Source organism: Falco cherrug, chromosome Z (genome assembly GCF_023634085.1).
Source record: "Falco cherrug isolate bFalChe1 chromosome Z, bFalChe1.pri, whole genome shotgun sequence".
Lineage (NCBI taxonomy): Eukaryota > Metazoa > Chordata > Aves > Falconiformes > Falconidae > Falco > Falco cherrug.
The window spans coordinates 74,785,485-74,812,063 of record NC_073720.1 but is presented as its reverse complement, the minus strand read 5'-3'; the positions used below and the strand labels follow the sequence as shown (position 1 = coordinate 74,812,063).

The window sequence follows — 26,579 nt, the reverse complement described above, 5'->3', positions numbered from 1 at the left end:
GATCACAACACTTTTTAAAGAGTAAAGTTAGAAGAGTAGAATCCAATATACCTGCTACAAACACAGCTAAATGAGTAAACGTATTTCACAGAAAAAAGTGGACCTGTGCTTTCTATAGCTAGACACACTTCTTTATCTAGAAGGCCAACGTGGTAGGCAATAGCTACCTATTTTCAGTAGAGGTATGGCTAAATAGGAGAACTATATGTTTTTTCACTTTGTTTTACTTTCTCCAACATCAGATTTCAAAATCCAAGAGATAGTGCCACTGGAAAGAGTAGAACAAAATCATTTAGACAAAGTAGAGGATTTCCCCACAGGCTGAGCTGTGGTGTCTCTATTTTTTCTGAACTCACTCAGTTTCAACCAGTTCTTTCTGTCTATCAGGAAGTTTAGGATTTGCTCAGATGACGTTTCATGAATCTTCTGGGTAACAAGAGTAAACGAGTTCTGAGCTTAATCAGAGGTCACAGGCTATGACAATATCCAACAAAAATGTGGATTGTAATTTTTGTATGTAAAAGAGTAAGTTGTATAAAATGGCTGAATATATTCAGTTTAATAAATGGATTGACATCTAGTCCAAAGAGAATATAAATCAAACTTGTAATATAAATTTATAATAATAACTTAGCTTGTAAATAGTGACAAGGGTGCATGAAGTTCTTAAAAATGTCCCACTTGTATTTAAAATCAAACCATTATAAAACTGAGCCTTTTTCCTCATGGGTTCAAAGAGTCTTGCAAAATCTATAGCTTTTTTCCTGTGGTGGCTTCACTTAGGTTGTTCAGTGGATTAAGCATAGGCCAATTTTCTTAAGGGAAAGCTTGTGAAGAATTCTGAGTCCCTTCCTCTAGTTTGCAAAAGCTTCTTTTATTTTGAGGGGGTTTGCCGTTACTGTATTGCAAAGCTTTCCTGCAATTATTTCTCAAATTCTTTTCAAGGGAGGATTTAGGGGTTTGTTTTAAGAATTAATTTACTTTAGCAACTGAAAGAAAAAAACTTTTTTTTTTAATTATTTTTTAGAATTAGCTAAGTAACCAAGTCCACCAGTTTGGGTATATTTGTACATTTTTAACTTGCATTGGTATGTTAATGATTCATATCTGAATTTAGACCTTGCATATCTATTCAGTAGGTCTATAAGACCAAAAGACTTGCCCATGAGCATAAAACTAAGCACCCAGGCAGCCCTTGTTAGTTTAATGGGATGACCCAGAAAACTGAAATTTAAGCACATGCACAAATGCTTATATAGGGCCTGGTCTTTAAACAATATGCTACAAGCAAGGCTTATGCTGCTGCTTTAACTGTGTCTTCTCATTCCTTTAATTCGATAGATTTTTAAACAGTGTTGTGAAATTGGTGCACTTTTCTGCAGAGATGGGTTTAGAGCATGATCTCTTTGCTGACTGTGTTTGAAAGTAGACAAATACCCTCTGGGAACTCTCAAAACTCCCAGTGCCTGAAGAGGGTGGGGGCTGAATTTCATACCTGCACACGAACACAACATAGAAGAGGTACTGTAAGTTTTTCTTCCAAAGTTTTCCCTCTGCATACCTCTGCTCCATACTCTGCCAGTTCCCTGTCTCTGTATTTGCTCTCATTCTGGACACCATTGCTTAGCTACTCCTTTCTCTCTTCTTTCTCTGCTTCCCTTTTTAAAGTCTCTTATGAGCAAAAACAGAGGGAAGAAAAGAGAGACTGGAGTTAAAAACCTCACCTCAGGCCTGTTGGTGTGACTCCCAACTGAAAAGAAATTATGGTATCCTGTCCTCAGTGTCTGGACACCTTCCTGCATTTTTCCAGATTCCTAGGGCAGATTGATTGGACATAGAGGAGCACTCTCGCTATTTATTGATCCGGCATCCCATGGGTTGCCCGTGGGTTTAGTGGGTTCCACTAAAATCTTACTGTTTAGGTAAAACTGCTGCCTCTTCCCATTCCTATGGGGACACACTAATTCCCCTAAGCCTGTATGAGCTAGATATACCCAAGATCATAAAATACCAGCATCCAGAAGCCACTTACAGGAGCAGAAGTAAAGCCACCCCATAATTGTCTGGTTGCTATTGGCAGGTTTATGGAGCCAGGAGAAAACGTGAACTTCCCCACAGACTGATCCAGCACACAAAGGCATTCTCAGTAAAATCAGCTGCCAAGAAGCTACTGGTCTCCCTCCAAGAAAATCTGCTGGTCAGAGAAGCAAACTCAAAAATAAAGACAGTTTTGTGCAGCTGTGTAAAGTCCCAATTAAATGCAGTGCGTAAGCTTTGCTCATCTTAAGCACTTGCTTGAAGTGTAGTACATACTTAAGCACTGTGCTTAGGGATAGATTTCAGGAGATGTTAAGATAGGCTGTATCTATGATTAAGGTGCTTCACTGATGATGGGGGCAAATTTTGTCCCTGTTGTTTTGCAAGTATGGATGTAAGCACTGCTTCGGAGCAGGTACAGGAGATAAATCTATGAGATAAAAGCTTTTTGCTTTTCCAGTAGCCACTGGAATCTGAGTGCAGCAAAGGTAGCCAAGAAAGAGCAGGTCAAGACAAAAGCAAAGAACACATTTCTAAAGGTGTCCTGCCCCTCTCGACTACGTTCATTCCATAGATGAAGAATGACTCTTCATAGGGGTTCAAGAAAATGTTGTGTAAAATGCAGCTTTTATGGTGAATGTAGGTTGTGGTTGAGATTTTTTTTAAGCTTTAGTCTCCCACTTTCTTTGTGAGCTAATGTAAATAAAATCCCATTTTGTTGGGGAAAAACTGCTGTGCTAACACTGAATTAGAATTGCTGGGGATAGCTGCTGTACTTTGTAACCTGAAGTGTACTTTTTTGACTGTTATGTTTTTTTCTTCAAATTAAAAAAATGAGTACAAAAAAAAACCCAACAAAAATAAAAAACCAAGAACACTGCCAGCAACAGCCATGCTGTAACTGTGGCTTCTCTCCTTTTTTTTTCTCTGTACAGTATTACTAGTAAATAAATCTGCCTTTTCACTGCGCCTACTTCTGTGTCTTTTTACTGTGTTTCTCTCTAACTACCACTCTTCAAGATGCTCTGTGATCTCACCGACGTACCACACTGGAGCTGCCTCTCTCACTAAAAGAATTAAAGTACTAACTCCACAGTTGGGTTTTTTTTCCTTTCCTCCAGTGCTGTGCTGTGCTACTCTGATTGTTATTTCTATTAGATGCTTCAACACATATTAACTCTTTATATCTGTTACTGTCTTATTTCTCTTTTCCTTTTCCTTCTCATGTGATACTTTGCCAACTACCTGTTGCTCTAGGATCCTGTTGCTCTAGGATCACATGGCATCTTTTCATATTTGCAGAAGATAAAGGATTGGCTTTGTTCAGCAAGGCAGTATGTCCCAGGTCAACTAATTTCCTAAATGAAGAATGTATTCTATATGACATATATAATTCCTGAAAAATAACCACTAAAGAATCTAAGGACTGCCAAAATAAACAGTGTGCAGTTTTCTTCCAGGGCTTATCACAGACAGTGTCCTCTGTATTTGAGGACTGGAAGCAGCTTGCCGTAGTCTGACTTGCAGAGGAAAAAGGAAAAAAAGAAAACCCCCTCATGTAATTTTTTCCCAAGATATTATACTTACCTGAGCTTAGAACAGTGATAGGATGGGTAACATAGCCAGGCATTATAAGCCTCATTCTTGGAAGTTTAAAAATTCAGTTTAAACTCAACCATTTAAGAAACTCATCACAAATTGCCCATTGCTATGTAAGTACCCTCCCTCTGCTCTTTTCACCCAGTAGCCATACAGATAAATAAAGTACATGCACACACACGTATGTATCTGAGCCTTTGCAGTATGGTACTTTTTAGCATCACAGAAAGGGAAAACGGCCATGTGCCCTGCTTTGCTGCTTTGTAATTTAGTACTGAAAGTTTTGCAGTATGCAGGGCTTCAGCGTTTGTTTCTTTCCTATTTGCGTTTGACAAAAGGCAGTTTTTTCTGTTCTAGAAGACTCTGTGAATGGCTGGAGAACTGGTATGTTACTGTCACTGAAGGACTAGAATTGATTCAGCTGAGAGAAGTGATCATAACTATTTCAATTTCTTTGTTTTTTCAAGGACCTTCCTAATTCAGAAGGTGTCTTGACATGGCAAAAGAAAGGATAATAACCCTGAGTTAGCAGAAGTGTCTGAAGATCATGAAATGACAACAGCATTATCATGTGTGACTAATTTAGTGCTTGGACACATCAGGTGCATACTCTATTTCCTGGTGCATACCATGGCCTGTGACATACTCTTATGTTCATTCCACCTCATTTAATTGTATAGCAATGAGGAGGTTTTCAGCTGAAAACTCCTCCACTGCACAGAACTGAGTCATCCAAGAAAACACCAAAACCAGACTAGACATTTTTGATACCGCTGTTGTTACTAAAGTTTCAGAAACAAAACATTTCCATGCATCTACACTTTTTAAATCTCTAGGGAAAATTATGAAACGTTGATGCTTTGCTTTTCTTCCCCCCACCCACCTTCATAGCATGTAGGAAGAAAACAAATTCTTAGCAGCTGGTGAGATAGTGTGACACTCCCCTGAAACTCTTTTGGAATGGTTTCCTGGAGGTCTATGACTTAAAGGGTTAAGGGTGTATTCAGCATGTGGGAGGCCAGCCCTCTCGAGGGTTTTTGGTCTTTTCCCTATATTTTAGTAGTTCTGTACCCTTCCGGTAATAGAAGGTGTGCCAGTAGTTTACTGAGGGGTAGGAGCAGTTCATTTTCAGACAGTCCTTTACTTTCCCACAGGACCTCTGCAACCTGCCCTTGGTCCCTCAGAATTCATACCAACTCAGCAACACTTTTTACTTCACACTATGGTATTTTTGAGTTACAGGAAGAAACCTTGTAGGCTAATAACTGTAGGAGTTAAAAACTAAAAAGGAGCAAGAAACTAACAACAGGTTTTGCTGTCCCAAGATCTCCATTTTCAGCTCCCATCTGCTGCAAAAGGTCTGTTCAGATGTCCACTGCACTGTGCACAGTCACATATGAATCCTCTGTAACTGCTCATGGGGGACACACAGGCTGGTCCCTAAAGGAATTTACAAAACACCGAATATGGCATAGCTGTGCAAAACATCATCCACATTTACCTGTAACAGAAAAAGTACCTGCTTGATTGTCATAAGTGTCTAGTTGACAGTGACTAGTCTAGTGAGACACCTTCTCAGATGAGGCTTGTGAGGAGATACTTGCATAGAAATGAAGTTTGCTATATCAGACTTGAAGGATGGAACTTCCCAGCATATAATGCAGAAAAGAATAAAGGGAATAATCATCTGGCAGAGAGAGAGATTGGGTCACTCCCAATCAATGGTAGAGAGAAGCTGTATTGCTGCTCAGACACTGGCCTGCAAACCTAGGGCCTCAGAAAGAAGGGAATTGGCTTCTGTCTTTTATACACAGCAATTCATCCCAGTGTAAGCACGCAAGCTGTCTGGACTCACTGAGCACTAATAAAGATTCCACTCCAGTCCTGGTATTCCAATTTGTGCTGCTCCACATGGTTGAGCATGACCGCACAAAATGTCCCTCATCTCCAGATCTACAAAGGTATGCAGAGATGTTATCCCCTTGATTTAGACAGGAAGTATACCTACCTAAATAACTGTGGGTCCAAGTTTTTTCGTATGTTTTACATCTGTAATTTAGGAAAAATAGCATTACCCTGCTTCATGGGGCTGTGGTGATGCATCTGTTAGTGTCTGTCACAAAACTACAAAAATGTGGGCCATACTCTGGGTACAGAGCATCACAAACTGTCTTCTTAATGTTCCAGTTTTTGCAGAGTTTCTACTTTGTAACAGCACTGCCATTCACAGCAGTCAGGCATTTGCTGGGAATGATAGGTTTGCCGTGATTTAGGAAAAAAAGGTGTAGCAGTAGAACATTTGGTTGTTCGTAGGTGGGAGAACAAAGGGAGAAGAACAGGTGGAGGGAAAAGAGGAGGCAAATGCAAAAACAGGTCCCATTCTCAGACGTGACAAGTAAGTTCAGCTTCCTTTTTGAGTATTCCAGTAGTGTGTAATGCATCACTAGCTACAGATTCCCTCTGGCTATGGATGAGTCTACTCCGGCACTGGCAGCAATATGGTACCTTTTGGGGGCAGGAGGGATTTGGTTAAGCTAATTAGCCCTGCTGAGAAAGATGCTATCTATTTGCTCAAGCATAACCCCATACTACAATGACTGTACTGCTCTTTAGCCAGTGTGATTAACCCTAGACAGCATTACATTGTGGTTTGTAAGCATCCTATGGCTTAAAAGGAAAGATACTGCTTAGTACCAGCAGAAGGTCTTCATCATCATATTTCTCTGGAGGGTAGTACAACTGTTGTTCGATTTAAAGCAAATGGGGTTACTTAACACTGACAGGTTTTTTTAATACATTGTTATGCTGCTCAGTTTTTGTTACGTTGCAAGAGGTTTCATGTTAACATGCTACACTAAGTTATAGAAGCATCTTTATCACTGAAGAAATAGGGGTTCATAAACAAATTGGTGGGGATACAGGATAAATGCTTCCTTCTGCTGACCAGGTTAGGAAATTTTATATTGTTAGGTATTGTTAACTTACCAGTGAGATGGGGTAAAGTGATGAAGCTGTTAAATACCACATGTAGTTGCACACCCAGAACAGGGCTGACATCTGGAAATTCTCTGTTGCTGTTATTTCAGTCTGTATTTTTTGTTACAGAAGCTGGAGGTCGTCAAGGGGTTAGTAAACTGAGAGAGTTAAGATAGATAGTTTCCACTTACACCAACCTGGGAAGAAAATAGCCCTTTAATGAACATAAAAAAATATTCCGATTTTTGCTGCTACAGATTGTGGTGTAAATCTAGTGCTATTTGGGGTCCTTTTTGAATCTCCAGCTCATGGAGTCAAAGAATTTGGAGAGAGTATTTGCTATCATTTAAAAGAGACAAGAAGAGAAACGGTAGTTTCTGGTCTTCCTGGCTGAGGATGAAATCCGGAAAATACTTGCTCTAACTGTATGTGCAAGCCCTGCAGTGCTGTGATACTCTAGGTCTCCTTTTCTGTAGTATTTAAAGGACTACACGCACTACTCTTAAGCACTGTTGAATGCAATGAGGAAATTATAATGAGACATATGGAGGAGGTACTGAAAGATCACACACAGTTTATTTTCTTCATTTATTTTATACATCAGGGTTTAGAATTCACAAAGCTGGAAGTACTGTGATTACTTTATTGATTTGTCTTCACAGTGTGCCAAACATTTGCCAAATAGAAACAAACGCAGGACCTACCACGGAGGCTGTAGCCTGCTTGTCTGCCTTTTGTCTACTCGTTACAACTCCTACAGAGGAAATGTCAGAGCTGAAAGCTGTAGACAGTGTTCAGAGTATTTAAAAGCTCTAATTGAAAGTGGAAATAAAAGGAAAGCAACTCTTTTCTCTCATCCAGCATCAAGAAGGATCCTCTTCTAATCTATAGACTAAAAGGGATAAATTCAGTCTGATGTCAAAGGAGAACTTTCACAGCACATCTGCAAATACTGCAAGCAAGGCCACCAATCCCTTAGAAAAAAATCCATGTGTGCTTGCAGGATCAGGACCTTACACCCTGCGTCAACGTGGTGAACTCAGACTGTGTGTGTCGGAAGTCAGTCAGGGCAGACATTTGCCACAAAGCACTAAAAATGCTACCAGAAATAACACCATTTTTGGACAATGGGGTTATTAGACAGTGTCAGGCAGAGAGCATGGTAAAAATGAAAGTCAAGTGCTTCAAATTAATTGATTTTTCAGTGATACTTTCCTTGGGCCTCCACTGCTAGTGAGCTTAGAAGCCAGCCACATATGATCCTTACAGACCATGGGTGGCCAGTAATGGTGCTGGCCAGGGAAGGGAAGGAGGCAAAAATTATTGCTGCATGTTGTTCCATCTGAAAGAGGCTGAGAACACTGCCAGCATTAGAGCAGAGTAAATAATACTGTTTTGATTCACTGGTGAAAATGAATAATCAAAGGTGGAGCAGGGGATTCTACCATGCTGAATCCAAACTGAAACTTTCTGAATTGACCAACTGTTTAAGAAGAAACCTTTTTTTTTTTTTCAAACTCAGAAGTTTCAGCGCCAGCTGGAGGCCTTTAAAAAAAAAAAAAAAGAAACCAAAAACCAACAACAAAAAACAATCCCAACAAACAAACAAAAGTACTCCCCACAAATATCTCCTTTAGATTACTTTTAAAATATTGCTTTGACATTATCAGAACATTCCCTTCAACTTTTCCAATCCAAAATTATTATTAGCGGAATTCAATGTGATTTTGTTCTATTAAAGCTCATTTCTTTTCCAGAAATTTTGCTGTTGAGATTCAAAGAAAAAATTCCCTTTGCTCCAGCCAGCACAGCACTCCTAGCTAAAGCCTGGAGGGCTGATACCACAATTTCAAGTCAAGTGTATGTGATAATGAGGAGCTAACCATGGGCAACAGACCCACAGCTATACATGGTCAGCATTGGATGATGCTCCTTTCTCTGCTGACTGTGGCCAGCTCCTGCCTGCTGCCTCTTTCCCTTTAGGCACCTGCATATATGCACTCCTTTGAGTACAGCTCACTGTATGGATGTCTGTGAAAGAGCACTCTGATCCAGCTTGATGCTAAGACCAGAAAGACTCTGGTCTAACATCCATTGTCATGCCTATGAAAAATAGTGCGCTCTCTAACAGCTTCTAAAGCTTCCCAGTAACAAAAATCTGACGGGAAGCAATCATTTTTACTGGACTCATCCTCCCCTGGACACAAATCACTGTTCCAGTACCATTTGTGCATCAAGAAAAACCTAGGCAATACTGATGTCTGTAGGAAAAAAGACTTCAAGCCAGATATAATGTCTGATCCCAAAACAAGCCTTCCCTTTCTTAAGTCCACTGCATAAAGTGAGGAAAGCTCAAATCTGGTAGTACAGGTTGAGGCAAGAATATGATATGTGTGTGCCAAAAAGATCTTGGTGAAAAAATATCTTTCTTGCAGATCCCCTAGCCCTCCAGAGAGGTCTCAGAGATGAGAAGCAATCAGATACTCCCCAGAGAGAATACACATCCTTAAATCTAGGAACTCTGTGAATGTGGTCACTGCTCAGAGACACTGGTCTCTGCATCTTTTACTCAAGTCACCTGAGCTCTCTCCCTCATATCTGCTGTCTATTTTTTCAGGTGGAAACACTGTGCATCTTAAGATAACAATGTGATCATTAATTAGTGTTTATAGGGACTATCTCCAGGTTATAAAGCCGTTCTGGTGGTTTCTGCCTGTTTCAATATGAATAATTAACACTGAATAGAACAGAGTTCCCAAAACAAAGTTGCTAGCTCTGTTCAATTAATTTTGCCCTTAAGGAGAAATCCTTTCATTAACAAAATCTATGTGTTTTGGCAGAGGTAAGCTGGCACTCTCTGTCCGTATAAACACATAGTGCTGTGTAAGTGTTGATACAACTGCAAGATAATTCAAGGCCCGTGTGTGGATTAGTCATATGAAGAGGATTAAATGAGAAAATTGCTCCTGGCACTGGCAGGGAATGGGATTCCCTTTCTATTGAAGCAAAGTGGTGTCAGTATTCCACAGCAGACTGTAGGATAGGTGATTTTTTTAGTTCAGCACACTTAGATTCCTGCTTTGGCTATTGCAGTGAAGGTCAGCAAAGACAGACAAGCCTAGCTAAGCAAGGCATGGCAGACATCCCCCCTTCATCTGAGCTGAAGGCAAATCAGTCAAGGAGAAACCAGACCTACTGGTGGAAGGGAGTCCTGTGAGAGGAGAAAAGGGGGATATTTGTAGCTTTTCTCCAGCCTGAGGAGATAGGGAAGCATCAGGCAGCACAATAAATTGCAAGTGGGCAAAAAGCCAATTCTTCACAGCACCAATGCTGAACATGGGGTCTATGCTCCAACCCGCTTGGCAAGTTCATCAGGAAAACCTCATGCCATTTACAAATCAGGGTCTTTATTTTCTGAGAGCAACCAACACCTCATCTAGTCTGCAATAAACAAAAAGTCAACAGGCAAATGTAAACTTGGGAAACACCCTGGAAAGCTTGCTTTTGATACTTTTTTGTTTTGTAACGCAGCCTATTGCAAGCCTTCCTTGGGTCAGAACAACCACAGCCCAAACACAGGTCTGCTGTCTCTGTAATTCAGAGCAGAGAGGAGCATACACCGCAAAGATCAGGAGCCAAGCCAATCCTAAACTTCGCGGCTAGGCAAAGCACAGGTTTTGCTCAACGGTGAAAGACAGCCATATGATTTAGAGCTGGACCTAGGTCCCGGCTTCCCCAGAAAATGGGCGAGCCAGCACCTGTGGTTTGGTATGAATCCATCAGGGTCATTTCTGCAGGGCTGTGCTGTACAGAGCATTATGTCCACATCATACCCACTATTAACCAGACCTGCAGACAGAGATAAATGTCTACGTTACATTAATTTCATTTCAAACAGAGAACAACCAAACCTGATCTAGACAAATTCCCAGACCTCATGGCAAAAGGTCAGCTTCAACCAGAATAAAAATTACAGCATTCAGGTCTCCAGATGTGAACTTCTGTCCCATTTGCTGTTTAGATTTAAAAATAATGTCTCTGCAGAAAATCGTCTTTGTGGCAGGATCAGCCCTCGTCAGTTTTTTCTTGAAGGCTTCAATCAGTCTCAGAGATTGCATTGGCTTTATGCTAAACTCAGAACTGAGCTGATGACAGATGTCACAGTCATGAAGTTTTGTACTTGCAGAAATTCTGACTTGCATATAAGTGTATGTGTGTTCATGTATGTGCAGACAACTTCCCCCTCTCCTAACACAACAAATACAGGCTACAGTTTATGAAAAAATACTTGGTATGAATTCTAAATAGCATATCCTTTTCTCAGTATTTGCCTTTGGGTTTTTCAAATTTATCGAATCTCAAGGTCACTAAGACAGAAGGATTTTTTTGTTGTTGTTGTCAATAAATCACAAGTATCCCAGAATGTGGGAAGAATAGAGCAAAGGTGGAAAAGTTCTGACATCTCATGCCAAAAAGCTGGCCTCAGACCCTACATCTTACAAAATCTCATAAACTTTCAGCCGTGCAGTGCTACTCTCCCTGGAAGCAGCAGCAGGAGTCCTGGCTCCACTGCAATCAATGGGAGTCTTGTTTCTGATTTCTTGGGACCAGGATACACAATGACTCTGTGTGTGTAAATCTTTGCAGGCCTGGATCCTAAAAAATTTATACGGAAGGATGTACTACTTTACATAAGCCATAAATTCAAATCAATATACTGGTATTACAAACACCTGCATTCTGTGGAGCAAGGTTAAGTTTAAAAGAAAAGAGTACTCTGCTGCCATAAAGTCCTGAATATCCTGTAAAGCTTCCCAATATAAAAAAAAGCATTTAAAATGCTATGAATATAGTCAGTGTGTAGTGTACCCCTTTCCCTTAGTAAAGAGATAGGAGAGTTCAGGCTGGACATCAAATATTTATGAAAAATATATAAAAAACAGAACTTCCAGCAAAGCCATGAGGGATAGCCTACTGAAGATACATAGAGAACTTTACTTAGCATTTGCTTACTTCTTAAAACTCTGCCTATATAGACTTTCACCTATGTGAATTGTTGACCCACCTTCAAGATTTTGCAGTGACATCTGTGCATGCCCAGCTTGAGATAAGCAAGCTCAAATTCCAAAGCTTCCAAAAATACAAGTTGTCCAAAGAGAAATTAAGATAATGTTTGGATTAGTTCTAATTACCAGCAAAGCTGTGTTGTTTAGTACAAGTTCTTCTTTTAGAGTTCCTCTTTTTCATTTGTCTTTGAACCAAAACTGTCTTTATAAAGTACTGTGAATGAATGTATCAGTAAGATAGAGGGCAATATTGTCTAAACTGCAATGTATACAGATCTTAAACAGGATTAACATCTAGGAAAATAGTTGGGAATAAGGGGTTGATGTATTAGACATAGTAGGGCTGCTGGTAGAAGTGAACTCAAGGGGTTATAGGACAAATAAAACCATCAGAACTGTTCCCAGAAACTGTTATATCAAAAACTATTAGCATTATGAAAGTGACTACATTTTAGAAATAACAAGTGGTTCCAAGACACTGTAATTTTTGTTTTCAGATAAAGTAATAAATCCAAGGTGGTTACATATATACGTCTTAGCTTGGCAGCTGACAGAGTGTAAATATAGACCTCCCTCAAGAATCATAACAAGTTTAATGTCAATATGGCTAATAGCAAAGTAATAACATCTTGCATTATAGCATGTGTGGCTTGTGCAACTGACTTGATACACTTTATTTTACTAAAGTGCCAAACAACCTAAGTATTTATGGAACACCCCTCATTATTTCCAGGCAATCAGTGAAGAATTGAATTAAGTACAAAAGATTCTGTAATGTGTATTTTAAAATTTGATGTGCATTTTAAGATAAGGCAACGTTATTATTTAAGTGTAAGGTAGATGGCTTCTCACCATAAGAGTTAGTGCCTATGACCATTGTGTGGAATAAGAGTCGGAGTAGTTTAAAATGCACTTCAAATCACTCCTGAATATTTGCACTAAAATAATTCATGTTCTAAAGTTTTTCTTAGGTTTCAAAGGAAGATGAACTGGATTAAATTCCTGTGGTCATACAATGTAGTTTGCTTGTTCAAAAAAGAGTAAGAAAGCAATGAAATAGTTCCGTTTCTCACCCCTGAAAGACCCAAAGAATGGTTGCACAGCATATAAAGATAGAGGATACCTGTCTCCAGAGACAAGCATACTAGGACATCCTGTCTGGGTCTTGCTGGGATTAGTGCTTGAAGTTTTGCTGTCTCTGATGGAGGCTGGTTTTGGTGTATTTCTGAAGATAACTAACAGATCATGCAGCTACACCACATGAAAGCCATCCTTGTCATATTGCCAGTTTTAATCTTCTCAACCCAGTGCATGGGTATAGCATAGCTAACAACATTTTCACCCAGCCTGAGACACTGCCATGTCTGAGCACTTCATAGGTTTCAATGTAGTGAAATTTTACAGCATCCCATTAAGGCAGAGAAGTGCTACCATTGTTATACAAAAAATGAGGAACTGAGGCAGAAAGAAATGAAGTGGCTGCAAACTATGTGGAAGCCCAACCAGTTCCTCAGAAACAAAGATTTTCTGATGCTGATGTGGCTCTTCACTGTTACCATACACCCACGTTTCATCTGCGTGGGGACAAGTCATGAACAGAAAAGCTACCAGGCGGGTAACTTTGCTTCTCAGCTGCAGCGAGCCCTATTATAAACCTGTACACTCACAGGGTGAGTCTGTGCCCAGTGTGGGAAAAATTATGGACCCAAAACCTCCTGTGTGTACAATTACATCCCAGCAGATAACACTGCCTAGCAATGACCTAACAACCATCACGAGGAAAGCATCTGCTGCCCCATAACTGTACATCATTGGCATTGGGAGCTTTTAAGTGTGGAGGCAAATTCTTTTTATTGTATAGACCAGGCTGTTTTCCAGAGAGTGTGCTTACACAGAGTCAAAGAAAGATTACCTGCCATTGCATTATGGCTGTCTTTGTGCTGGTGCACTGATATGGGATGGGAGAGAAAAGCCTACATAGGCATTACATAGTAGAAGCAGGACTGTTCCCATCAGAGAGGCATCTTTCACTGCTGCCTTGTACAAACAGCATGCTGACTATGTTTTTGGAGGGCAGAAATAAAACACAGGAACACAAATGCTATGTATTCCTTTCTCTTTTTCTTTTCTTTTTTTATTTTCTGCAACATTCTGTAACTCATTCTCAACTAGTACACATTTTTCTGGTGAGGATTACTTCAGTCACCAATTTTCAGCAGGAGCACCCTGACAGAGACAGGCAGCGCAATGAATATGCCTTAAACCACCATAGCCAGAGATGTCATTATACAGTAACAAATGCAAAGTAATAGCCCATTTTAGCAAGATAAGAACTGCCTTTTCATCTTATAGCCAAAATAAAATAGCAAATTACAAAGCAGGAACCATTTGGCAACCATTGATCCATTAAAAAGAAAAAGGTGAGCAGCCACCCAGAAGAAGACAAAAGGATACTATTTGGTACCCCTTTGATCTCCCTGCATTGTTTCTTAGATCTGCTATCACTGAAAGCACCAAGATAGAAGGGAAAAGCAGAAATGGTGAAATACTAGCTTCCAGTGTTCCTTCTCCAAATGTTTATTTAAAGAATGAATACATACTTCCCATCATAATTCTAAGCAGAGCTGGGCACCCAGCAGTGACTCTTGTAGAAATCCCAAAATTAGAGAACTAGCTCAGATTCAGGGAACAAGGATTCATAACCCCATTCCATTTAGGTTGCACTAAACAGGCCTCTGCTTGTGCCTCCATCTGTTTATTTCCATTATGTATATACAAAGCCTCAGGCCAGACAGTCTCTCAACTGTATTTGCATTATGTAGGAAACATCTCTGCTCATAAAGTCTAATAGTTTTTAAAGTATAGGCTTTAGGGTAGCACTGAAAATTTCATATGACCATCCCTGTTTTCCAAACAAAAAAATTCTATCTGAATTCAACTATTCACATCTTTCTGCTAAACACAGGGAAACAAATTCTGACCTGATATCAACATGTGAACATCTCATTGACTTCAGTAGGCGTTCAGTGTAGTTGTGTTAAAACTGAATTAGGCCTTGGGTTTCAAACTGTCTTGTCTGCTCTTGCCATCTGTCTTTCTTTGTTAACCTAATTTGTTATTAAATAGGGTGTCCACGGTGAATGTTAACCTATTCTGCCCATCCTTTCTGTGCAACAAACATTGCTAGAGGCTAAGATTCCTGAAAGTCATGACTACTTTGACGGCCTTTGCTTCTGGATACAATAAAATGTTCTCAGAAACAGAATGCGGAAAAGAAGCCTTTGCTTTTTTTAAGGTAGCCTGAAATTCAGACTTAAGAATGTTTAAATTCCTGAGCCCTCAATCTCTTTGCAGTCATATCTTAGACATGCAAAATTACTAAGTCAATTTAGCAGATCATAACTTATAACAGTACATGGATTCATTGTCCATCCTCCTTAAAGGTTTCTTAATTGGCAGTACTAAACATGGTAGTTTCCCACCATGAAGATGATGTTTTTATACAGAAGAGAAGAGAAGAGAAGAGAAGAGAAGAGAAGAGAGAGAAGAGAAGAGAAGAGAAGAGAAGAGAAGAGAAGAGAAGAGAAGAGAAGAGAAGAGAAGAGAAGAGAGAAGAGAAGAGAAGAGAAGAGAAGAGAAGAGAAAGAGAAGAGAAGAGAAGAGAAGAGAAGAGAGAGAAAGAGAAGAGAAGAGAAAAGAGAGAAAGAAAAGAAAAGAAAAGAAAAGAAAAGAAAAGAAAAGAAAAGAAAAGAAAAGAAAAGAAAAGAAAAGAAAAGCAAAGCAAAGCAAGAAAAGAAAAGAAAAGAAAAGAAAAGAAAAGAAGAAGAAAAGAAAAGAAAAGAAAAGAAAAGAAAAGAAAAGAAAAGAAAAAAGAAAAGAAAAGAAAAAAGAAAAGAAAAGAAAAAAGAAAAGAGACAAGACACAAATAAACCCTGGCAGATAAATGTCTCCATGTTAACAAACCAATGGACAACAAATCCAGAAAAACATATGAAAGGGACACAGCAGAGATATGTCCAATGACATCCCTAATCTAGTGATTGTGGATGCTGGAGGAAGCACAGGGAAAGCCTGAAGATACAGGCTGGGTGCAGACTTTCTCCATATATGAAGTGTCTTACTGCTGCTGTCAAAGACCATTGGTCTGGTCCAGCAGGGCATTTCTTGTGTTCTTAGAAACTGTCTTTTACTGAGCTAGGAGAAGACTCACTGGTGTTCTCAGAAAACAGAATGCAGAAAATCCAAACAACCTACCTGCACAGTTGAAATAAATTAAAGCATGACAGTTATTTTTATCTGTTACTCAGTACAGGTTGTGAAGAGAGTATTTGAATAGGCTGAATGAAGAAGCAGCACTGATCTTAACTTAAACTCAGGCTGAACTATTCACAAATTGAGAGCTGCTGAGGATCAAGTAATTTGGTTGTCATATATAGAAAAACAAAACCAAAAATCAAACAACAAAACCAACCAACCAACCAAAACCATCAAAAACCACCTCTCATCTTTTCATTATGTCCCCACAATTTCATGTTCCAGGTAAGACTTGACATGAAAGTACAGTGGTTCTTTCAAAAAGAGGCTTTCTGATACCTTTCTAATTTCTAGAAATTTTCACAAGAATCTTAGCTTGCTAGATTTCAACAGGACAGGTCTAAATGTGCAGTGCAGCCTGATGATGAAGTTCCCTGATCTGTATTTGTTTTCAAAGCTTGAATCTCTCCACAGGGCAGGCTGCCTCTTTAAAACGCTACCGTTTAAAATCGTATAAAAATAAGTAATAACTCCAACAAAGAAGCAATAAGTATTTGAGTAACAGGTAATACAAAAGGCAATTGAAACCCTAATGCAATGTTATGCTTTCTTCATGCTCTGAAATACCCACTGGTATTATGGGCTATTGTCAAGATGAGATCTGTGAAAAATGTTTATTGGTACCTGCTACATGCTCTACTCTGCTTTTTCTCAGGGGTAGCTAATTCTCTTAGACACTTTACTGAATCAACGCTCCTCATTGTTCATGCCAAGAAGGAGTGGAGGAGGCAAAGAAATAGATAGATAATGAGAGTGGCATGTACACTACAGAAGCTACATTTTAAGAGGAAGTCAGTTTTGTTTATCACAGCTTTAGCTTGCCCCCAGCTAGACTCAGGGCTCAAGCTCTGCAAAAACTGCCCAGTCACATATACTGTCCATGCAACAGCTTCCACTTTGGTGTAGCCTGCACGGATGACTGCCTCATAAGGCAGGGAAACCTATCACACCATCCAGCTGCCTTTGCACATGAGTTCTGCCCCAGCAGGTAAGGGTGCTGTAAGCTAAAATCACGAGGCTCCAAAAACTTGAGTGCAAGCATAGCTATCCAAGGAGAAACATTAGCTTTAACTGTTCTTTGATGCACCGTGGAATGCAAGTGCTTAATGGTGTTTCATTGCCTCAGTAATGTTTTTAATTTCAAATTTAAACAATGCACATCATGGGACAGACAAGAAGCTGAGAGTATAGCACTAAGTAAAACAGCTGATAATTTCCACAAGTCTGCCGAAGTTGATGAGCATTTTCTGACTGACTGGATTCTGCCATAGCTGTTTGTTCTACCCTTGAAGAGCCATGTTTAGCATACCACAAACACAAGTCAGAGTTTTTGCATTGCATCAGCAGGGCATGCTTTCAGAAGCAACTGTTGTGACTTTGAAGAACTGGGTGAGGACAAAGCCAGGATCCACTTGAAAATACATGGCTGGCTGTGATTATTTAGGAAGCAGAGAGAGAAAGCACCTCTTTAATCTTCTGTCAAGTTTATTAATGTGGAGGTTTGGTCAGAGTCCCAGGCAGAATCCAGGTTTTAATTTTCAGGATGCCATCTTTACATGAGTCCCCAAAGTGTGGGGACAGCCTGAAAAGTTATATCCAGTTAGCCCATTTCTGTGCAGCAGGGACTCAAAAAGTACTTATGAAACGCAGCTTGTTATACTTCTTATAATGCCTGAAGTATTGGCTGGGAGGTGATGGATGTGGACCATTTGGCGTTGCACATTAATTTGTGATCTTTCCTTAAACATTAAACCTTTTAAGTGCAAAATATAGCCCAATACCATGACACCAAAATAATAAATATTTTCTTTTTAGTTTGGCTTTTGCTTTCAAAGCACTTGTTTCTCTTACTTCGAGAGCCAAGCAATTCTTTATTGAACTCCTCAAGCATATGGCTTGGATAAGACACATCACTGGAGTTTAGACCAACAAGTCATGACTCTTTTGAATGTTGTGTCTGGGAAATGAAACATTTCACTGCCTATTTTAATTCTGGGGAGGTGATGTGTGAATAACTGAGGAGGATACACTATATCTGGATATTATGTTGGCCTGTCAGTTTGCTTTTTTGAGAAAACAGTATTTTGAAAGCAAACACTATAATTTTTTCTAATTATATGTGATTTTTTTAAGATTGCCAACCTTATCCACAGAGGCCAGAGGCTGATGCATCTTCTCTAATTAAGCAGTAACTTACTTTTTAAGTACTGCCTCCAAAATGACTGAAACTGATTACCATGCAGCACAGCTAAATTTACATGAAGACAGGTGTCTTCATCCTTAAACGTCTGGATCTTATCTCTAGTCCTTTTACTAAAACTCAGATTATATCAACCTTACATCAAGCAGTGATTTTACTTTGACTATACAGTTACTAACATTGTTCAGTGATCTGGATGTCTTCTTGCAGATAACAGATCTACTCTCAGCTTTAGGGGAACCAAATATCTGGCCTGAAAGTGCCCACTCTCATGGATTGCATGACTTTCCAGCTGTGTCATGGATCATGCCATGGTAACACCAGCTCACCTGTACCTTTCAACTCTCATGTGCCTGCCCTGGGAAAAGCAAGATTTGACTCCACTGTTGCAGAATTTATAGGATTTGCACTAACATATGTGTCTGGTACAAATGCAGGGTTGAGGTGGGTTCTTCCATACCTGGCACATTACTCTTTACAACAAAAGAAGATAGAGACAAGGCATTAATTAATACCATCTTCTGTCAAGCAAAACCTGGCAATTTTGGCTTGGCAATAGAGTGTTGATACGAATTTGTCTGATATAAAAACTGCACATCTCTTCAACGTAACTGACAGTACAATCTTAACACAAAGGTATGCAAAACTGGTGGTCTAACCTTAGACCAGTCCAGACGGTTTGGGCTAGGAATGCCTCACTGCAGTTTGGCCCTTAACAGCTACAATCTTATCAAGCAAATGAGCCCACTCTGTCTATTCAGGGGTCTTTCTCTTGCCTTGCCAAGGACTGAAATACTTCTTCAGGGTCTTATGCTGTAAAACCTCCTTGCTTTATCTGTTTAACTCCTGGGTTAACTGTGAAAATCTTCCCATATGGCTTTTTTGGCAGGCTTCTTAGAATAAACTATAACTATTTATTCCTAAATCCACTAGGATGTGTGTGGTTCAATTGTTTCTACTGCGCCTTCAGTGAGCCTTTTAAATTATAATTAAAACCAGATCCAAAATGTCACCCCTGAAGCAGACTGTGAGGTGTGAGAGGAAAATTGACAGTGATAGGTTCTCTCATATGCACACTATTACCTACAGCTAAATGTCAGAGGTGTATGATTGTCCCTCCTCTTCCAAAGTAATACATTCTGATGCATATGAGGATATACCTTGCTGAGCCAGACTGGTTCCTCACCACAAGGAAAAACAGACAAGCATAATTGGAGGAGTCATCTGAAGACACAGTTTGCTGAAAAATGGAGATTGCTTTCCTCCCATCCCCACCAGATGCACTGCAAAGGCATGGCCACTTACTTCAGCAGTAGCATCCACTAACAGAGAACGTCCTGCCTGCTGCTAAAAGCCACCAGAGGAAATTAGGTGCAACTGGATATGTATAACATCACTGTTGGAGATGCATCCATAGCATCTTCTGCATATACTTGTAGCACTCCCAACTGTCGGAACATGCATCTACAGGTCTAACTCCAGGTAACAGAAAAGGACATAAAAATATGCCTCATCTGCTTCAGTGTGGGCAAGATTAGTGTGATGAAGACAGGAGATAAACTGTCTTACTTTGCAGTTAAGGAAATGGGACACAGCTCCTGCAGCTCTCTCAGTTGGCTCTGCTGAGAGGATTAGAAGTTCATCTTTGTGTTATTTATGCACATGCATTTCTTGGGGGCAAGAAAACATCTAGGTGGAGCACCACAAGCTATTTGTCTCCCTGACTGCTTTTCAGACATGCATTTTCAGCACTGTTTGTATAACTGATGGCTTTTCTTTCTTCTGGCAAAAAATGGTTATTGGCAGCAGATAATTTTTCTGCTACCTTCTGCTTTCTTTCTATGGTTGAGCTTAATATGTCATGATTAAAAAGAATTTGCATGAGTCACTTGTGCTTCCCTTCTCTATATCATTCAAGGAGTTCTTTGCCATTTCTAAACCCTTGTGCAAGGCAATGAATTCATTGTTTGGCTGCACTGCTGCCACATACAGGAACTAACTCTAGGCAAAGCTAGGAGGCAATTTGCTCTTTTAATGATGGAACATCACAATTATTACCTGGCATTTCCAAACAAGAGAATGTACTCCAAGGCAAAGTATTACAAGTAGGAGAAACCAGAGTCACAATTTTTCGCTTTTTTATGCCTCCCAATTCATGTCAGAGTTTTAGCTTGTTTCCTGCAGACATTTTTTCCTCCAAAAACTTCAGTGTTTCTCTCTCAATTTCTTCATGAACTGTTCACTGTGAACAAGATTGCTGAGATTGGGAGCAATTTTCTAAGTAACACTGCAATCTCTTAAAATAGCTTTCACCTTAGGACTGGTCTATACTTAAGATTTCATTGCAAAATATCTGTAGGTTATGGTTTTGAGGGCTTTTGCCTGCTTCATAGCAGAAATGGTGAGCTTCACAGAACACTTGCAGCTTAGTTATGCTACTATTGAAAGGGTTTTACCCAGAGTTAAATCCGGGAGAAAATACATGCACAGTCTGAACCAACATTAGTTCACCACTGCTGCTCACCAGAAATGATGTTGGTAGGTAAGAATTCCTGATTAGAACAAATAAGGGACAAGTTTTGACACTGGTGTTACATGACCTTGTAGTGAATAGCTGAAGATATAACTGTTCCCCCAAGCTGCCAACACTTTCCACACAACTGAAGCATGCAAAAGCCATCTCAGAGTATTGCTAGCCTGGGCTAGTTCAAATCACTCCTGAAAGCCTGACTGAGCTAAAGAAAGCTAATCTACCTTAGGGATGGAGATCTGCAATGGCTTTAACTACTCCACCTGCAACCAACAGCACAAGTCTGTTTAGGTGTTTCCTAGAACGGTGTCAGGCTACATCTGCAAATAAAATGTCCATCTGAATTTTGGAGACTGAACCTTCAACACCTATTTTTAGTACAGGCACAACACCGTGCTTCTGGCATGGCCACAATCTGGCCAGCACCCTCTGAGGAATGACACCAGCCAAGGCTCCTTTTTAGTGGGGCATAAGCAGGCGTGACTTCCCTCCTACTAGCCCTAGCAGGGAGATTTTTGCCTTGTTAGTATTTAAGTCCAAATTCCAAATTATATCACAGTGTGAAAGCTGAAAAAGATTAATCATTTGGAACAGAAAAATAAATCAGCAAAAGAGAATTGTGCCATTAGCTCTATAACCTGTGCATCCACCTCAGTGAATAAAACTGCTATCAGGTGCAGAAAAACAGATTAAATGAGCTTATGCTCTTAATGACAATTGCTGTCAGAGAGACACTCACATCACAACAGAAGTGGCACCTACAGCACTCTTCATAATAGTTTTTCTAAGACTGAAGATTCTCTGGAAACTAAGACTAGAATATTTTCTTAGCACTTCAAGGTGAGCCTTCAAAGCATGGTTAAAAAGATCAGAAAGATTCCTTACTGTTTCAAAATGTAGCAAGGCTGCAATACCTAAACATAGCATATATTAGAGGAAAAGTAAGTGCAAAAAACCAGATAAATGAGTGGTTTTCTTCAACACTTAAGTAATGCCTTTGTCTTCATCCTGATACATGACCTCTCCCAATCTGAATACCCTGAAGCTACCAAGCCATTTAGTGGTTCAGTAAATAAACATGTCAGCACTCTTGCTGAAAGGTCTTTTTTTTCCTAGACTGTGTCTCTTTTTCCCCTCTCCCTCTCCTTCTTTGAGGATTTTCTTTTTCTGAATGGACTTTTATTATTCACAGGAGTAATTGGTGGCACACTCTACTTTGTACTTTAACATGGCATCTGTCTGCTGGCTCAGCGGGGCACTGCCAAGATAGCAACACAAGGACATGGTTTGGCTTTCATTTTTATTGACAAGTTACATGTAGCTGAAAGAAACTGGACTGAGAAACATAGGGATCTCTGTGGTTCAAGTCAAGTGAAAATACTTGCTCTAATAAATTGCTTCTTTGACCTGTTCAAGACCAAATATGCAAGCTTAGTAACGATCCAGGATTTATGTGGTTGGACCTGTTTTCTTCCAGCCTGAACAGAGCAGGATGCACTCTGGTGAGCAGCAGACCAGCTGGTAGATCTGATATGGCAGCACCCTCCAGCAGGCAGAGGGCCAAATGGGGAGCAGTAACATGTCCTTTTGGCACATGTGTGCAACCTTCCTTGAAAGGAAGTCTGAAAAGCACTAAAAGTGCTCCCACAGACAACCTGCCTCAGTGGATGAGAGTAATAAATCTTAAATTGCTCCAGCTGCCTTGCAAGTGAACATTTGACTATGCCCTAACCTTTTGTAGCAAGTGTGAGTATCGTGTGAGACATGAAGAAGGCTTGATTTAGTATGATTTGATCACTGCAGGAGTTTTCCTGGTGAATAGTCATAAATGCTTTATCTACCTTTTCCTCCGAGAAGACAAATCTTACCCTAAAGATGTTTCCTGATTCAGCACCTCTTATGTTACCGTTTGCCCCTTTGCTGCACCAATTTCTTTTGACAGAGGATGTAGGCTGTCAGGTTTCACATGGATACAGTCTACTCCAGTGTTAATGGTTGTGTGGTACAGGGCTCAAAGCTGTTTCCCACCAGCTTAACAATACAGCAATGGAATCTATATGGTGAACTGTTGCTAAAACAAATAGCAAAATTAAGACCCTAAGTCTTTGGTTTCTGGGTAATTGTTGCACATGAAGTATTTTCTAAAGGAGTTGTGGGCCCCTGTAGAAAGTTCACATTCTTTGGTAGCTGAATTGCACCTTAGCTTCCTGGCTTTGTCCAGGACCTATAGAAGTAGAGCAGAAACCCAAAGGGGTTGACAGACTGAGATGGATGAAGCAAGCACCCTTGAGATGAGTGTACTGCCCCAGGTCACTGCTAAGCAATGCAGAGGTGTTTTCCCCACTGTCACAGTGCTGACCATGGAGAATCGTAATTCAAGAATGAACTGCTAGTTTCCCCTTGTCTGTTAAGAGCAATGAGTGGGTGTGCACAGCAGTTTTACAGATCCCTCATCAGTACCTCTATTTTTCATCCATATTCTGCACTTTCACTGCCAGCTACCTCACCAGGAACTGGGCATCTGCCTCTTGCCGTTAAATTTCATCCTTCCTGTCCTGACAACATCCATTTCTTTCTCTTTTGGCTGATGCTGGTAAGCTGAAAGTCCAAATTCCTTCTTATAGCTGCACCTCGGTTTGTCTCCCAAGTCTGCATGGGTAAGTCTCTTAAGGAAAGAGACTGTTAGCTCAGCTTCATTCCTGTTGTATTGTCTGGTCCTCTTTATTGTTAAACTCCTGTCATCCATCAAACTCTATTCACAGCTGAAATCAACAGCAAATAAAAGGAAACAAATAAGTCAGCATAGTGCTACACAGAAGTGAAGCTAGCAGGCACAGAGATGGATGAAAAGCCACTGAGCCCCAATAGTGCTGATGGGGCTGCCCTGCAGCTGTTCTGGTTGAGTTACTTCATCGTTGCTGTACAGACAATGATAGATGTAAAACTTCAGCTGTGTTAATAGCAGCATGAACTGGTACTATGTGCAGCCTTTACAACATGTCCATGGATGTGAACATGCTTGGATTTTTTTTTTCTCTAATCCAAGGGTGATTATATAGTTGCTATGTCCTCATTGAAGATCAAGTTAGAGGCCAATGCTGTAGCATATATGGCCTGACACCAAATACAGTGTGGAGATGACATCTGTTCAGGCTTATGGTAGTTATAAGTTTGTGAGATTTGGGGGAAGTTTATCCTTTTCTTACGTATGTTAATTTATAGGCTTTGTACTTTCGTTACTTTTGTTTCAGTTAAGTATTACCGCTGTAATGCTCTCAGTCTTTCATGTGTTGCCACACCAATGGGAATTACCATTTACAGGTGGACAACTTAGATAAATATCATTACTTATCAAGGGCTATGCAGAATGCTAATTGTAACACAGGTATGAAATCAGGCAACCCACCTCTCCATTTAGCATCCTAGTCACCAGACATTTCTTTCTTGGTGGGCATAGGCTGTATATATATCAGCAGTTTGGCAGAGAGCTGTAGTATGGTTTTAGTGAACTCATCCCTCTTTCCTCAACCACATTTGCAACTGGTTGAGATGTGAAGTGATTCACACTATGTGGTGAGACTGTTGAGTTGCAGGCAAGGGTTCTTTTTGAGAAAACCACCAGAAACTTTTCTGCAGGGTCACATGAAATACTTTTCAGACACTAGTGGAAACACAAATATTCTAATCAAGTACTACTCCTTCTGACACTGTGGTAACATTCAGCACAGGGAATCAGACTAAATCTAGCCTGACAATAAATCCTGGAAATATGTACAATATAGATCTAGAGGTGTCAGTAGCAACTACTCCCATTCTCTGTGCCATCCCTACTTCACAGCTACTTGCTAATGCAGAGACATCCACAAAGGACAACATGCTGAAAGCTTCACAATTCCAAATACATTGCAGAAAAAGGTGCACAATGGCCTGAGTATGAAGGGACGCTTTAGCGAAATGGTATAAAAAGGCACAAAGCTCTATTTTACATCTGTATTTGAATAGCAGGAGAGCATATAGGTATGAGGAGACAACCAGATGCCCACTATGCTAAAATGCTTTACAGACATATAATGAGGAGGGTCTTTTTGGCCTGAGATTAGCATGAATAACACTAGCAAAGTGAACTAGAAAGAAAGAAAAAAACAATAGAAAAAATAAATCAGGGCAGAATAAACTAGATGCCTTTTCTGCAGCACCAATTCCAAAGCTGCAATGCTCTAGGGGAACCCAAGCAAAGATGAATGAGAATGCAGAGGAGGAATCAATCCTGTGGCCAAGTGTCAGACTTCTGGATTTGTGGACTTCTCCAGAGTGCTGAGAGCATGACAAGGAATAAAGGTCCCAGTTCTGTTATTATGCACTTCCAGTGGTGTAAATGCAGTCTTTAAACCTTGCTGGAGTCTACCTGTTGGCTCTGTGGACTACATGGACACCATGGTTCATCATGTGGGAAGCGGAGGGATCAGCTCCAAAGAACCTGTCCTGGAAAAAGTTAAAAGCACCTACATGATTTTGGCCCATAAGTCGCACTGACACATTCTCATATTATTCTCCCACAGCAAAAGATGTCTATGTGAGGCTGCCAAAAAGCAGCAAAATCCACCAGCCAATATTTTTAGAAAGATTCAGGTGTGTAGTCAGTGCCTCCATGTATCCAAAGGTACACTACAGCTGAAGCTAGCACTATTAGTACGTGCCACTTTCCACAGGTGCAACAAATAAGCAAAGGACATCTCCGATGCACAGATCCTTTTGCATAAGTAATGATAAGAAGCATGGCCAGCAGGTTGAGGGAGGTGATTCTCCCCCTCTACTCCGCTCTCAATTCACTAATGAGATGCTATTTAGGGTCCTAGATGCTTTTAGTTACCCTTCACTTGGGATGCCCAGAAATGCTGAAAAATCCTCTGGCTTCTCCCTGAGATGGGATGAGCTCATCCCAGGGATGATGCGAGCACAGGCATACCTTCAGCACAGCAACACAGGCAAGCACAGAGCAAACAGTGCCTGGGGTGCTCCCTGGGGGATGACAAGGCCAGACCTGGCAGCCGAGGCCATCCCACCACCCCATCAGGGACCAAGACAACCCCAGCCCTGACACAGCGCACCACCCTAGGAAAAGGGATGGCTGCTGTGGGGGCTGAAATTAAATATGTCCTTCCTGTGCCATGGCATGCTTATCTTGCTAAGCACCCACTGCATTTTCTCCCAGCAGTGGCTGCCTCTCCACAGCATGCAAAGCTATCTCCAGCTGGCAAAGATGTTTTTCAGTCATTGTTTTTGTACCCTTTCTGCTTTCTCTAACAATGCTGATGAGGCTGGCAACAGAGCGTGGCTGGTAGAAATGGATCCAAGCAAAGCAAAGCAGACTCTCAGCCATGCGTATTCCCCCATGGGCAATAAAATGTCTTTGGTTTTGTAGGCACAGGAGGATCGGATATGTTGCCGAGGGACCCGCTGGGACCGTGCTCCTGTGAAAGTCCCGAAGCCAAGGAGGGTGCAGGGGTAAGTCTCCTCCCACTGCATCCTTGTGGGAAGCACAGGGATCCATGCTGTGCTCAGACATAATGCTTGATGGCACCTCGCACTTGGTGGGATGGGCCACATCTTCAGCTGCAAGGAGGTTGTCGTGGTGGGAGTAGTTTGCACACCAGACCCTGTTGGTGTAAACTGAATTTGCTTGACTACCACAGGGTCTCCTCCTAAATATTTGAAAGCCCAATGCAACAGCTGGGATTAGGAGGATCTTCAATAAAAGTGCATCTCTTGGGAGGTCTTATTAAATAACCCTGGCAACTCACTGCAGGATGATGTTAAACCAGTGCTCAGTCCTTCTTCCTCATCAGTCAATCCCCTG

At 40.6% G+C, this 26,579-nt stretch overlaps 1 protein-coding gene across 2 annotated transcripts in view; it reads left to right on the top strand.

Moving 5' to 3' along the window:
- PALM2AKAP2 (PALM2 and AKAP2 fusion) overlaps positions 1-26,579 on the top strand; it is a 274,674-nt gene that overhangs the window by 134,729 nt on the left and 113,366 nt on the right. For both annotated transcript variants that reach the window (XM_055699085.1, XM_055699086.1), the window contains one exon: positions 26,145-26,227. In XM_055699085.1, the coding sequence (XP_055555060.1) occupies positions 26,145-26,227 (83 nt within the window). The remainder of the gene's footprint in view (positions 1-26,144; positions 26,228-26,579) is intronic.